Source organism: Scyliorhinus torazame, chromosome 17, assembly GCF_047496885.1.
Source record: "Scyliorhinus torazame isolate Kashiwa2021f chromosome 17, sScyTor2.1, whole genome shotgun sequence".
Classification (NCBI taxonomy): Eukaryota; Metazoa; Chordata; class Chondrichthyes; order Carcharhiniformes; family Scyliorhinidae; genus Scyliorhinus; species Scyliorhinus torazame.
The window spans coordinates 185,783,132-185,797,543 of NC_092723.1; the positions used below are offsets into that span (position 1 = coordinate 185,783,132).

General features: G+C 42.9%; 1 protein-coding gene across 1 annotated transcript in view; it reads left to right on the forward strand.

Annotated features, from left to right (window-relative positions):
* nomo (nodal modulator) overlaps positions 1-14,412 on the forward strand; it is a 75,598-nt gene that overhangs the window by 33,527 nt on the left and 27,659 nt on the right. The window contains exons 16-19 of the mRNA XM_072481855.1: positions 1,234-1,321; positions 4,930-4,993; positions 5,087-5,182; positions 10,938-11,144. Coding sequence (XP_072337956.1) covers positions 1,234-1,321; positions 4,930-4,993; positions 5,087-5,182; positions 10,938-11,144 — 455 coding nt within the window. The remainder of the gene's footprint in view (positions 1-1,233; positions 1,322-4,929; positions 4,994-5,086; positions 5,183-10,937; positions 11,145-14,412) is intronic.

Below are 14,412 nucleotides of genomic sequence, written 5' to 3' on the forward strand. Positions count from 1 at the left end.
GCCCCACTGGGAACAGTCCCTCTCTGTCTAGACCCGTCATGATTTTGCACACTTCTATCAAATCTCATCTTCTCTTTTCAAAGGCTATCAGCTCCAGTTTATTCAATCTCTCCATGTCGCTGAAATCCCTCCTCTCTGGAATCATTCCTGTGGCTACATAGAACCATAGAATTTACAGTGCAGAAGGAGGCCATTCGGCCCATCGTGTCTGCACTGGCCCTTGGAAAGAGCACCCTACCAAAGCCTACACCTCCACCTTATCCCCGTAACCCCAATTAACCTTTTTTGGATAACTAAGGGCAATTTAGCATGGCCAATCCACCTAACCTGCACATCTTTGGACTGGAAGGAAACCGGAGCATCCGGAGGAAACCCACGCACGCACGGGGAGAACGTGCAGACTCCACGCAGACAATGACCCAAGCTGGGAATCGAACCTGGGATCCTGGAGCTTTGAAGCAACTGTGCTAACCACAGTGCTACATTGCTGCCCACTCATTCCTGTACCACCTCTAATGCCTTCAGATCCTTCCGAGGGTATGTTGTCCATAACAGGAAGCAGTCCAGCTGAGGCTGGAATAGTGTTTTATGCATAACCACCAACAAATACTGACGTTGCCAGAGACCCCACATTTTTTTTATTTATTCATGGGATGTGGGCGACGCTGGGTGGATCAGCATTTGTTGCCCATCCCGGAGGGTATTTAGGAGTCAACCACATTGCTGTGGGTCTGGAGTCACATGTAGGCCAGACCGGGTAAGGATGGCAGATTTCCTTCCCTAAAGGACACGAGTGAACCAGATGGGTTTCATGGTCACCTTTTAGACTTTTAATTCCAGATTTTTATTAAAAACAGATTTCACCATCTGCCATGGCGGGACTTTAACCCGGGTCCCTGGAGCAGGATGCTGGGTCTCTGGATTGCTAGCCCAGCGATAACACCACTGTCTCCCCACATCCTATAAATAAATTATTTTTAAAAGATGAATTTTGGTTTAAATCTAAAATTCTTGAATAAAACTTAATATTTTTATTTTAGGCAAACAGTTTAAGGCCAGGCTTGATTTTTGTTTTTGCACCGCAATGCTAATTTATTAGTTACGGAATGCTCCTGTTCCTCTGTACCACATTAAAATAGGTTAATTCGAATAAAGGCAGAGATTTTAGATAACACATCACATTGATTTTACTCGTGTGTTTAAACACCACTCTTCCTTCTGTCTACCTTTCAGGAATTTTACCAAGATGGAAGTGGACCAGAAAATGTTGGTGTATATAACCTCACGAAAGGAGTGAACAGATTTTGTCTCTCTAAACCAGGTACAACTTCCTGGTAAAGTTTACTTTTTAGATTGTTCGGTTAGCTCTTGGCTCAAAACTGATTAAGTGCCTTTCCAGTCTTTCTGTCCATTCCTGACTGCTTCGTTACTGTGCAAAGTTTATACTGAAGCTGTTGCAACAAACATGGTGAGGAACAGAGAAGGAGTATTCCATTCAGCCCCTCCAGCCTGCTGCATCATTCAACTAGATCATGGCAGCTTATCTACCTCCATGCCATTTTCCCAAGCTTTCTCCATATCCCTTGATGTCATAAGTATCTATCGATCTTTCTATCTCTGTTGTTGCAATTCCAGTTGGTGCTATAACTAGACGGGAAGATCCCAGAATGGAACCCTAAAAAAGATTAAACATGGAAAAATTGGATTGTAATAGAAGACTCCTTTACCCCCCTTTTAGTTTAACAATTAAACCAGGTTTTAAGATTAACACCAAATCTTCCCCCCCCCCGCCATGATTGTCACGTGAGAGTTTCCAAGCTCCATTCTCGAAGCCATGCTTGAAAAATTTCTCATAATAATGTCTTCTTTGGCGGGTTGCATTCTGAAATCTAGACCAGGTTTCTCAATTCATAGAATCACTGATATCTTTAAACAAAGCTCCCACTCCACTTTTAGCAATGAGCCCAGTCCAGGAGTTTATACTAACCCCTTAAGGATTTCTTTCTCTTGACTGCTATGCAAAATGTTCACAATTGCTTTAACTCTTGATTCCCAAACTCTATTAAAATTACACCAGAACGTTCCATTTACCTCTGAAGTCTGCTGTCCCATTTAAATCTAGTTACTGCAATTGTCTCTTTAACTCGGGCGGCACGGTAGCACAGTGGTTAGCACTGTTGCTTCACCGTGGCCGGTCCCAGATTTGATTCCCGGCTTGGGTCACTGTCTGTGCGGAATCTGCAAGTTCTCCCCGTGTCTGCGTGGGTTTCCTCCGGGTGCTCCGGTTTCCTCCCACAAGTCCCGAAAGACGTGCTGTTAGGTAATTTGGCCATTCTGAATTCTTCCGTGTACCCGAACAGGCGCTGGAATGTGGCGACTAGAGGCTTTTTACAGTAACTTTGTTGCAGTGTAAGCCTACTTGTGATAGTAAAGATTATTATTACTTGGAACATTTTTTATTCTTCCCTGGATTCTTCTGAACAATGCCTTGATTTTTGCTCTCTCAATTCCATTTGGCTTAAGAAATTCTATTTTGTCCCAATTTCCTGGTTATCTGAAGTGTATCTTGTTCCTTGGGAAGCTTGAATATTTACAACTCCTTTATCCTGTGACTTCACATGGGTTCTCCCCGAAAAACCCAGCCTGATAGGAACCAATCGCTATCGGTTGCCAGGCAGACACTTGTCCCTGGCCAATCCATTCAACACCTGCCAACCAATCGAAACAAACCCCATCAATCTCTTGGGTGCCATAAAGCCTGGGTTCTTCTGCCCAAAGTACAAAACTTTATAACACTGTACTATTTTGGCACTTTGAATTCCTTACTTTTGGCGCTTTGAGTTCCTTACGTCCTCTGCTCGTCTTTGATGTATGTCTCCATCAATGATCCATGGACCAAAAAACGATAACCACAAAATAAAATAATTTGGAACTAAGGGAATGAACAGGAAGGGTCCTTACAAATATAAACATTTGCTCAAGATACAGAGGTTATGGCATTTTAAATTAAATTATCCTAATCTAATGCCAATTTATGAAAACAAAATACATCAGATTGTCTTTATTTTTGAACTTTGTGCTTTAAATCTTTTGCTGCCTCCTGCTCTGCTTATATTTAATTCTGGCCAAGTTATTGTTGTATTTGTAAACTATTGATTGCTATGCAGGTTTGTTCCAGATTTGTGCATGGTTCTTCCCGCTGATTGCCATTGATGCACATTTCCTGGAACAAATCAAATCACTCAATGTGCTTCTTATAAATCAAATTTTATCTGCCTTTATCCCCCCTGAATTCCAATTCTCCAAGGCTCAAAATAATATTTCTAACAGAACATGAAAAATTACCCATTTTGACAAAAATGATTCAATTTAGATGTACAATATTTTGGTGTATTTTATCAATGTTTGTGTGAAAGTGTACAAACTCAGCAATAGCATGATGGGAAAAATAGCCAACTTATGTAACCATGTATAAGAAAGCTGTGTCAGCTATTGCCAAGACCAGACCCTGACAAACTAGACAAAGCTAAGAATCCACATAATCGTATCATACAAGGCCAGAAGAGGGAAAATAGTGCCTGACCTTAGTAAAACCTGATAACAAAGTCACGATCTAGGAATGTCCTAATAACACAACCTCCTCATGACCTAGGACCATCTGCGTCAAGGCATCATGAGGGCAGAGGTGAAAGCAAAATAGGACCACGTCTTAAACCCTCTAAAGACAAAATACTGCAAATAAGCCGAGTCAGGGTCTTTCCATGACAACATGTTTGGTCAGAAGTTATGACTGTATTGATTCCTTACTACTGATTACATTTTTGAACAAGGTCTGTTTTTGTAAAATGATACAGCTTTTGTATAAATATTGAACGTTTTCTCCATGTCTTTGCGAGCTTGAGGAAGAATCAGCAGTTTTGCCTTAACTGCTCTCTCACTTCAAACTGTAGCCGTACTGCATGCAGACTTTGGTCAATAAAGACTAAGTTATTTTTATCAAAACAGAGTTGTAAAGTTGTTTTCTCCACAGTCTCGAAGTAGGAAAGATTTCCAATTCGACATTTGTATTTGGAGACCGCAATCGGTAAAACAGGTTTGGAGTTGATTATCATCTCGGTTGTCACCGAGTCAGCTGGAAGAAGTTAGGATTTCACCTGCTGTGTAATTCCCAGGAAACCATTTGCACATAGGAAAATTACACACATTGCAATGAGACAATGGCTAAGTAATTTATTTTTAACAATGTTGGTTGAGGGACAAACATTGGCCAGGGTGCGAGAAGAGGTCTCCGGAGGCTCCTCTTTGAATGGGGTAATTTAATCTTTTATGGCCACCTGGTAGGGCTGACTGGGACTCTGTTTAACATCTTATCTGAAAGCTTGCCATGTCCAACACCCTCTCTGTCCCGCACTGAATTTTAGAAACTTTGTGAGGTGAAAATTTCAAGGTGGCACGGAATAAGAGGTAGAGGAGAGCGATAAGTTCAGGTGAGAGCGATAAGTTCAGGTGTTTTATTTATTTGAATAAATTCTCCTCTCATCCACATTTATGGAAACAACATAAAACGTTGACTTTTTAATCTTTTTTAACAATCGCCTCCTGAAGAAATGTTTGCGTTGTGGGTTATTTTCTATGCATTTTTTAAAAGTCTGCTAATAGGCACCAATTTATTCGCCAAGGCCCATGCTTCAGGAATATGTCTCGCAAAATTCTAGTCCAGCCAAACCCTCCCAAGCACCATACTATGCGCAAAATATTTATCTCCAATCTGGTACTCATTTGGCCATGATAAATCGTCAGCCCTGATAATGCTTTGGATATTGCATGGATTAACATCTTAGCTGTTACAAAATAGTGTGTTCTGCAACTAACTCTGAGAGATGGGAGAATTTCTGTTTTTAAAAAAAAAAACAATGTTTTTGTCATTAGGTGTGTATAAAGTGACTCCTCGTTCTTGCCATCAATTTGAACATGAGTATTACATCTATGACACGTAAGCATTTATGCCTTTTTTCCTTATATTAAATCAATGTATTAATGGGGTGTTGCATTAGATCTTAATGTCATCCTATTGTTTGTCTTTTAGAGCAGCCCCCACTATTCTAACCTTGACAGCGATTCGCCATCGTGCGCTGGGTGCTATTGTAACGGATAAATTGATGGATGTCACAGTTACCATCAGGTAAGAGAGGCCAGTCAAGTCTTGCCGAGCTATGTGATGTCCTAACTCCTGTGTTCAAAAATGCGTTTTACGTTGGAAAAATAGTAATGGATATTTTTATAATGATAATCGCTTATTGTCACAAGTAGGTTTCAATGAAGTTACTGTGAAAAGTCCCTAGTTGCCACATTCCAGCGCCTGTTCGGGGAGGCCGGTACGGGAATTGAGCCCGCGCTGCTGGCATGGTTCTGCATTACAAGCCAGCTGTTTAGCCCACTGTGCTAAACCAGCCCCAACTGTACGTCTTTTCGTTGCATTATGTTACTTGACAGTGACGCACATATAAGTGTTCCTATTTCATCAACCCTTTTGCATAGCCTGTGTGCACCTGAGGCCTAAAAGCCTACTGAAACTATATCAACGTTGAGTCATAGAATTTACAGTGCAGAAGGAGGCCATTCGGCCCATCAAGTCTGCACCGGCCCTTGGAAAGAGCACCCTAGTTAAGCCCACGCCTCCATACCATCCCCATAATCCCTCCTAACCTTTTGGACTCTTAAGGGGTTAATTTTGGCAGGGCCGCTCTACCTAACCACTTCTTTAGATGTGTGAGGAAACCCACATAGACACGGGGAGAACGTGCAATCTCCACACAGACAGTCACCCAAGGCTGGAATTGAACCCGGGTCCCTGGAGTTTTGAGGCAGCAGTGCTAACCACTGTGCCAATTCAAATAAATGAAATTTTAAAGGAAAAATGTTCAGCGTCTAATCAGGAGAGTAGCTCAAAAGGGAAAAGTATTTTAGTGTGGACTTTGCATCTTGACATTCTTGTGTTATTTGAGCTGAGAGTTTGCATTGTCACTGGGCTAGAACTTTGGAATTCTCGACGTAACAGCATTGTGTGAGCACCTTCAACATAATTTAATTGGTTTAAAAAAGCAGCTCAGAACTATCATCACAAAGGGAAACAGGGCTGGGTAAAAATAAATGGAAATAAAATCTGCGGTATTTGCAGTCCAAAGATGTGCAGGTTAGGTGCATTGACCATGATGAAATTACTTCTTAGTTTGCAGGTTAGGTGGGGTTGCGGGGATGGGGTGGAGAATGGGCTGGGCTGGGGTGCTCTTTCAGAGGGTCGGTGCAGACTCGATGGGCCGAATTGCCTCCTTCTGCACTGTCGAGATTCTGTGGTTTGACAGAGCCAGTCCTGAACTGTGAATGTCTTATCCAAAGCTTTATCAGTGAAATGTCAGAAAGCATAGTGGTTAGCACAATTGCTTGACAGCTCCAGGGTCCCAGGTTCGATTCCCGGCTTGGATCATTGTATGTGTGGAGTCTGCACGTTCTCCCCGTGTGTGCGTGGGTTTCCTCCGGGTGCTCCGGTTTCCTCCCACAGTCCAAAGATGTGCAGGTTAGGTGGATTGGCCATGATCAATTGCCCTTAGTGTCCAAAATTGCCCTTAGTGTTGGGTGGGGTTACTGGGTTATGGGGATAGGGTGGGGGTGTGGGCTTGGGTAGGGTGCTCTTTCCAAGAGCTGGTGCAGACTCGATGGGCCGAATGGCCTCCTTCTGCACTGTAAATTCTATGAAATCCTCTTTTCTGAGTTGCACGTTTTTCACCTCGATATCATCGTTTTTATTGGTATTTAAATCGGTACAATGAATTACTGGGACTTCTTTTTAAAATATATAAATATTCAGAAATAAAAGCAGAAGAACAGAATTAATTATCATCTATAATGAGAAAAGACAGGATGTGAGATTTCATGTGTGCAATGTTTACCAGACTAATGGTTAAGAGATGTTTCGAGATATGTGCACGTATATCTGCGTGACTGGTAACTAAATTATTAAAGGAGAGTTAGCCGTTGAATGTAATATCATAAAGAGCTTTAACAAAGTGAAGATAGCTTGGCATTGTAGATAGCAAACCTGGTCATACTTTGTAGATTTTGCTGTCGGCTTCAGCACCATGACCCGTGGGAACCCATGGAAAACGTGGGGTTTACAGGAGTCCAGCACAAGCCACCAAGCCAAATTTGTGCCCTGCTGGTAACAAACCGACGTCCAGTTTCCAAAATGGATAAAACCGCTTGAAAACAATTTAATCCTGGTGTACATTTTCCTCTGACCACATGTGAACTGTTGTCATCTTATTAAACGAGCCGAAAAGCTGGCAGGGCTTGGACCCTGCACAAAGCTTTCTTTTGGCAAGACTTTTTGAATGATCACATTTAGTCTGAGTTATTTTATGATTTGCAGACTGCTTTACATTATAAGAATTGGAAATGAGCATTTGAAAGATGAATGCACAGATTTGAATTGGTGGCCTCTCCAAATATACATTGCATGCTTCCATTTTTGTTAAAAAAACGGCACCAGGCCACGCCTTGTTACGTGGTCTAGGCTGAGCCCTCTCCACTCGACTAAAAATGTGTCTGTTTCAGTGGTGTAGCTAAGTATGAGTGAAGAGAAACAAGTGCATTTTGAAATGTGATGCTCTAAATACTCGCCCTGCCTGATTCCCCAAACACTGACGTCTTAATTCTAAACGGGAGCATTGAGATAATTATGACAGAGTGGACCATTAAGTCTTATCATGTCCTTGCTGGCTGAAAATGGGTTATCCAACTTAATCTAACCTTCCAGCTCACGGTCCATAGCCCCGTGGGTTAGGGCACTTTGAGTGCATTCTCGTGTTTTTTTTTAATGCGACAAGGGATTATTTCTCCCCCACTATTTCGGGCAGTGAGTTTCAAACCAGCATGGAAGAAAAAATTCCTCCTCAACTACCCTCAAATACTTCTACCAATTATTTTAATTCTAATCCCCCCCCCCAGTTGGATTTGGATTTGTTTATTGTTACGTGTACCGAGGTACAGTGAAACGTATTTTTCTGCGTGCAGCTCAAACAGATCATTTAGTACATGAAAAAAAAATGCATAATAGGGAAAAGATTAGTATGGTTATAAGAGATGTTTGTTTGGGAGAGCTCGCAGAGAGTCTCCACACTCCGCGCGCCATGTTGACTCTCTGCTAAACTGAAACAAATCCTCTCCGTTTTATCTAGACCCCTCTTAATTTTGTTCACCTCAATTAAATCTTTCCTCAACATTTCTGTTCCAAAGAAAATAATCCTAACCAATCTAATCTTTTCCCATAGCTAAAATTCTGCATTCCTGGCCATAAGCAGATTAACCTCTGTACCCTGACTATTGTGATTACATCCTTTCTGTAATGTGCAGCACTCCAGCTGCTGTCTAACCAGTGTTTTATACGATGCCTCCTGAACCACTTTATCTGACTGGCCTGCTACCTTCAGGAATCTGTGGACATGCATTCCAAAGTCCCTCTGTTTCTCACAATCCTACCATTTATTGTATTTTCCCTTGCCTGGTTTGTCTTCCCAAAATTCATTACCTCACACTTTGCTGGATTGAACTCCACTTGTCACTTTCCTGCCCACTTGCCCAGAGTCTGCAGCTCTCTTCCTCATGATTAACCTCGTGGTCAATTTTTGTATTATCTGCAAACAGTAGTAAATCATTGACATATACCATGAACAGCAAGGGACCCAGTAATGAGTCCCGTGGAACCTCACTGGTAACAGCTGTTCAAAAATCCTTGTTGCCCACTGCCCGTTGCTTCTTAACCACTGAGTCAATTCACAGTTTCCCTGTGATCCCATGAGCTTTTTAACTTTCTGGACAGTGTGCCATGTGGAGTCTTGACAAAAGCTTTGCTGAAGCCCATGTCGACTACATGAGATATGCGCTAATCTGATTGAAGCTCCTTGTTACCTTGACAAATGAAGCAAGCTAGTCAGACACAGCCTTCTCTGATACGCCTGTTCTTGTTTAATCCGTGTCTTTCGAAATGATGATTTGTGCAGTCCCTCAGAATTCTTTCCACTAACTTTCCCACTCCCGAGGTGAGGTGGACTGGCCTGCAAGTATTTCGATTGTCTCTTCCTCGACATTGGTACAATGTTCGCAGTCCTCCAACACCATGCCTGTGGCCAGAGAGGATTTGAAAACGATGGACAAAACCTCTGTTATTTTTTCCTTTGCTTCTGTTAGAAACATGTGCGTTTAGTCCGGGCATGGAGATTTGTCCACTTACAGGACGTTAAACACCTTAATATTTCCTCCTTCACTGTGTTTATCCCGTCCAATATTTCTCATCCCTCCTCAAACTACAATGTCTGCTTCATCCCCCACTTTTGTGAAAGCAGAAGGAAAAAGTTCATTAAGAACTGTGCCCACGCCTTGTTCCTCAACACACAAAAACTACTTTTGCGGTCTCAATAGGCTTGACCCTTCCCGTACTTAATATTTTGCTCTTTATCTATGAAACATCTTTGGGTCTCCCTTAATTTTACATGCCAGATTTTTACATACCCTCTCTTTGTTTTCATAATTTCCTTTTTAATTTCACCTCTGCAATTTCGACACACCTTCCGGCTTTCTTCTGCAGTATTGCGCTTGCGGCATTCGAAGGAGCTTTTATTGGCGTTATCCTATTTTCTATATGCTCATTGACATCGGAAGGGCTGGTTTAGCACACTGGGCTAAATCGCTGGCTTTTAAAGCAGACCAAGGCAGGCCAGCAGCACGGTTCGATTCCCGTACCAGCCTCCCCGAACAGGCGTCGGAATGTGGCGACTAGGGGCTTTTCACAGTAACTTCATTGAAGCCAACTTGTGCCAATAAGCGATTTTCATTTCATCGGAGTGAGGGTGGGTGAGGGGAGGCGTTGTGAGTCCCCACACTTTTTCTGTGTGGAAATGTATTTGATATGAACCCACGGAAGCACAGTGGTTAGCACAGTTGCTTCACAGCTCCAGGGTCCCAGATTCGATTCCCGGCTCGGGTCACTGTCTGTGCGGAGTCTGCATGTTCTCCCCGTGTCTGCGTGGGTTTCCTCCGGGCGCTCCAGTTTCCTCCCATAGTCCAAAAATGTGCAGGTTAGGTGGATTGGCCATGATAAATTGTCCTTGGTGTCCAAAAAGGTTAGGTGGGGTTACTGGGTTACGGGGATAGGGTGTGGGCTTAAGTGGGCCGATGCAGACTCGATGGGCCGATTGGCCTCCTTCTGCACTGTAAATTCGATGATTCTATGATCGCTACCACTAAAATGTTCTGGTGATGCACCTTCTACTTGCCCAGGTTAATTCCCTAAAATTAAGTCCCGAACTGCCCCTTCTCTTGTTGGGCTTGCTGCTTACTGGATAGAAAAACGTTTACCTGAATGCATTTTAAGAGTTTGGTAGTTTCTCTACCTTTTGCACTGAATTTACCCCTCTTAATATTGGGTTTGGTGAAACCTGCTACAGTTACCGCTGATGCGAAAGAAGCTGCTACACCATTTTAGAATCAACGTTCATTTTGCAGACGTGTTCTTTTTACTCAGGCTAGTTTTTATTTGTGAATGTGAGCACTACAAAGTACATTCTGATGACAAAACCAGCCTTTTACTGGCTACTCCAGCATCTTTCAGTCAAATGAGTGGAGAGGGGATGGAACACTCCACCACTTGACTGGAGAAACTCCTCACACTTGCTCCTGATTAAATTTTAAGCGTTGTTGAATGGTGAAACCGTTGGATATTAAACATCCTCTGGCGGTTATACAGCCATTGAACATACTAAGGATCTTCAGTGAATATTGAAATGCTGAGTTATTGTGTGTGGAATGTGGTGAATACTGTGCTGCTTTGAAATAATTCAATCGCTTGTATTTCTAGTTGACTTCATTGTGCTTCCTTTCTCTAGGTCTTCCATTGATAGTGAACCTGCGTTAGTCTTAGGACCTCTGAAGTCCCTTCAGGAGCAGCGGCAGGAGCAGCAGCTGGCTGAAATAGAGGCGCGTAGACTAGAGCGTGAGAAGAAGGGCCAACAAGTGGAAAGAGAGCCTCCTGCCCAGGAAATTGTGGAGGAACTTGAGGGACCTTTTGTTTATGAATTTTCATACTGGGCAAGGTACGACTACATGGTTATTAGTGCATGTTGCTGAAGGGAAGCAGTGTCAATGTATAAGCAAGTTATTTTGTACATTTTTAGATTTGCATTATATCTGTACAGACCGTTAACTTTTTAAAATATATTTTAATTCCTAGTAACTGACTTAAAGGATCAAACATCACGATTTCATGGGTTTAAGACTTTTACTGTAACACAGACTAAAATCAGTATTGACTAAGCATTACTTAGTGGACAACTAATACAATAAACTACAGAACAGGTATCCCCTTCTTTAACCTCCTAACACAACAGAAACCCCATGCCGCGCTACTATGTTATATCACACTCTCAGTAGAAATGTAGGGTCGTAACTTCTGTGGAGTGTCAATCAGAGTTGCATTGCCAATCTACCCTAGTTAGCCTAAAAGAAACTGCAACTTTCTCAGCCGAGCATCCAACTCGGACCAGTTGATGCAGTGGGTTACGGCGGCTTTGTGTCGAGGGCAGCAGAGTTGGAAGTAAGGAAGATACACCCCCTTTTTATGGCACTAGCTGCTGTAAGACAAGTAAGTTTAAAGGTCCAGCCTCTTTGAGAAGCCGAGTAAAGGTATGTTTGTATTTAAGTGGATAGGATTGAGGGGGAGCGTGGTTGAGTACTTAGTGGGATGGGGTGGGTGAAGTTGTGGGTTGGGGAATGCAGTTGAGGAGAACTTGGGGAGAACAGGCGGCGATATGGAGAATGTGATTGGGACAGGGGGGGGGAATCTTGTGGAAATTCATGGAGGGCGTGGTGGTGGTGGGGGGGGGGGGGGGGGGCGGGGGGGGCAGGTGCAGTCCCATTTGAACCAGCCAAAGTTTGAGATTTAGATATCACTTTTGGCTGGTTCCCATTGGGGGCAATTGCCCATCAGAAGTTTGAACTTCCTGGACACATGTTGTGAAATCTTTACGTGGGGAACGTCTGGGATGGGTTCGCAGTGTATCATTGGGGTGCTGTCAGGTACAACGCCCCGGGGAACGCAAGTTATGGACTGCTTAAGTCCTTAAGTTTTAAATTCCAACTCCTCGCAGTGTTTGAACAGGCTCTCCTTGTTGCAGCAAGGTGAATCTTCCGGTGTCTTTTAAACAAAGCCACCTTCACGGAACCCTTTGAGTATGATCAAATGGACTCCCCATTGTAAGATTTCCTCTGATGATTCCATGGTCTCTAACATTTCACAATCCTTGTCTCCTTCATCGTGGATTCCGTCTCCGTCAGCCCTTTGCTGGGTGGTTAACTCAAAGCGGTCCTCTGCTTCTGCTTGGCAGAGGAGCACTTGTATGTTTTCCTTTCAATCTGACTCATTCTGAGAGTCTGCAGCAAGGCCGACTGCTTCTCCCTTTGTGTCCAAATGTGAAAACGATTGAGCTTCAATTGGGCTTGACCTGGGGCCCCTGTCCTTTTGGCAACCCAGTCACATGGGTCAGTTGCCAGGCAGAACTTGTACGAGGTCACACATTCCCTCTCCACTACTCCATTTCACTTTGAATTAAAAGAGATGGTTTAAAACATAATCGTCCGACAGTATCTAACAGGGCAGCACGGTAACACAAGTGATTAGCACTGTGTCTTCACAGCGCCAGGGTCCCAGGTTCGATTCCCCGCTGGGTCACTGTCTGTGCAGAGTCTGCACGTTTTCCCCGTGTGTGCGTGGGTTTCCTCCGGGTGCTCCGGTTTCCTCCCACAGTCCAAAGACGTGCAGGTTAGGTGGATTGGCCATGCTAAATTGCCCTTTGTGTCCAAAAAGGTTAGGAGGTGTTATTGGGTTACGGGGATAGGTTGGAAGTGAGGGCTTAAGTGGGTCGGTGCAGACTACATGTGCTGAATAGCCTCCTGCACTGTATGTTCTGTATCATAACATTAGATACAGCTATTACTGGCACTAGAAACGTGAAAAGGGGTTGTATTTGATATTTTACGATTGAAAATGTAAATTGAGGACGAAGGTCACCTGATTTCTGTTTCATTTATAGAAAAGGGATTTGCAATGACCTCAGAATTTGTTTTACATTGTGTATCGCAGCCATTATTAATTCTTCCATTTCCACTAGAACGGGGATGATTTAGGTTGTACTGTGATTCATGAGTACCTCTTTTTGTCACTTTATCAAGTTAAACATCTTATTAGATTCTAAACAAATTCTTTAGATGTCATCCATTCATTAGTGTCAATTCTATTCATGTGCCTGTAAGAACCAGCCTAGGCTCAGTAAAGGAAAATGTGCTTTTGAATCTCCTCCAGAATTGGAAAAGTGACCTTTTATTGTTCGGATGACTTTCAAAACAAGACAGCTTATAACATCAACACATCCATAGCACAGTGGTTAGCACTGTTGCTTCACAGCGCCAGGGTCCCAGGTTCAATTCCCGGCTTGGGTCACTGTCTGTGCGGAGTCTGCATGTTCCCCCGTGTTTGCGTGGGTTTCTCCGGGTGCTCCAGTTTCCTCCCACAAGTCCCGAAAGACGTGCTTGTTAGGTGAATTGGACATTCTGAATTCTCCCTCTGCGTACCCGAACAGGCGCCCGAGTGGCGACTAGGGGATTTTCACAGTAACTTTGTTGCAGTGTTAGTGTCAGCCTACTTGTGACAATAATAAAGATTATTATTATGACTATTGACTGCAGCAACTTCAAAACATTCTATCACGTATTCACCAGGTTTAATGAGGGATTTTCTCATCATCTTGGCTACTTAACCCTGCTGCATGATGTACTTTAATCGTCCTGTAAAGCAAATAGAAATATTCCCAATATATTTGATATAGTCTATAAGGTTAAAAAGGAGGCTGTCATTTTGACTCATCCCTCACCATTGAGGAATCTACATGGAAATCTGATTTTACAGACCATGTTACCATAATGTTGCATCAAAGGTATCATTAGTGGACGTTAGGTTTATGAATATGTCTCTATATATGCTCTCCACTCATTTCAATGTCGAGCAGCGGGAATTTGTTTTAGGGTTATTCCGCTTTCTATCATTGAACACTAATCCTCTTGCGTGACCTGGTTCCAAATGCAAAAAAGACTATTTTAAGTTGAATTTGATCGTGTTTAGGTTTCACATTTAAAAATGTGGTACACATTTTATTTCCTCTGCTGTGCTTTAATTTTCTAAAATTAATTTGACTGGTTTTCCTTGTTTGACAAGGCTACCGACCAAGTGCTGGAAAATGGGATTTGAATAGCTAGGTGCTTGATGGCTGGCGCACACATGATGGGCCGAAGGGCCCTTTTCTGTGCTGT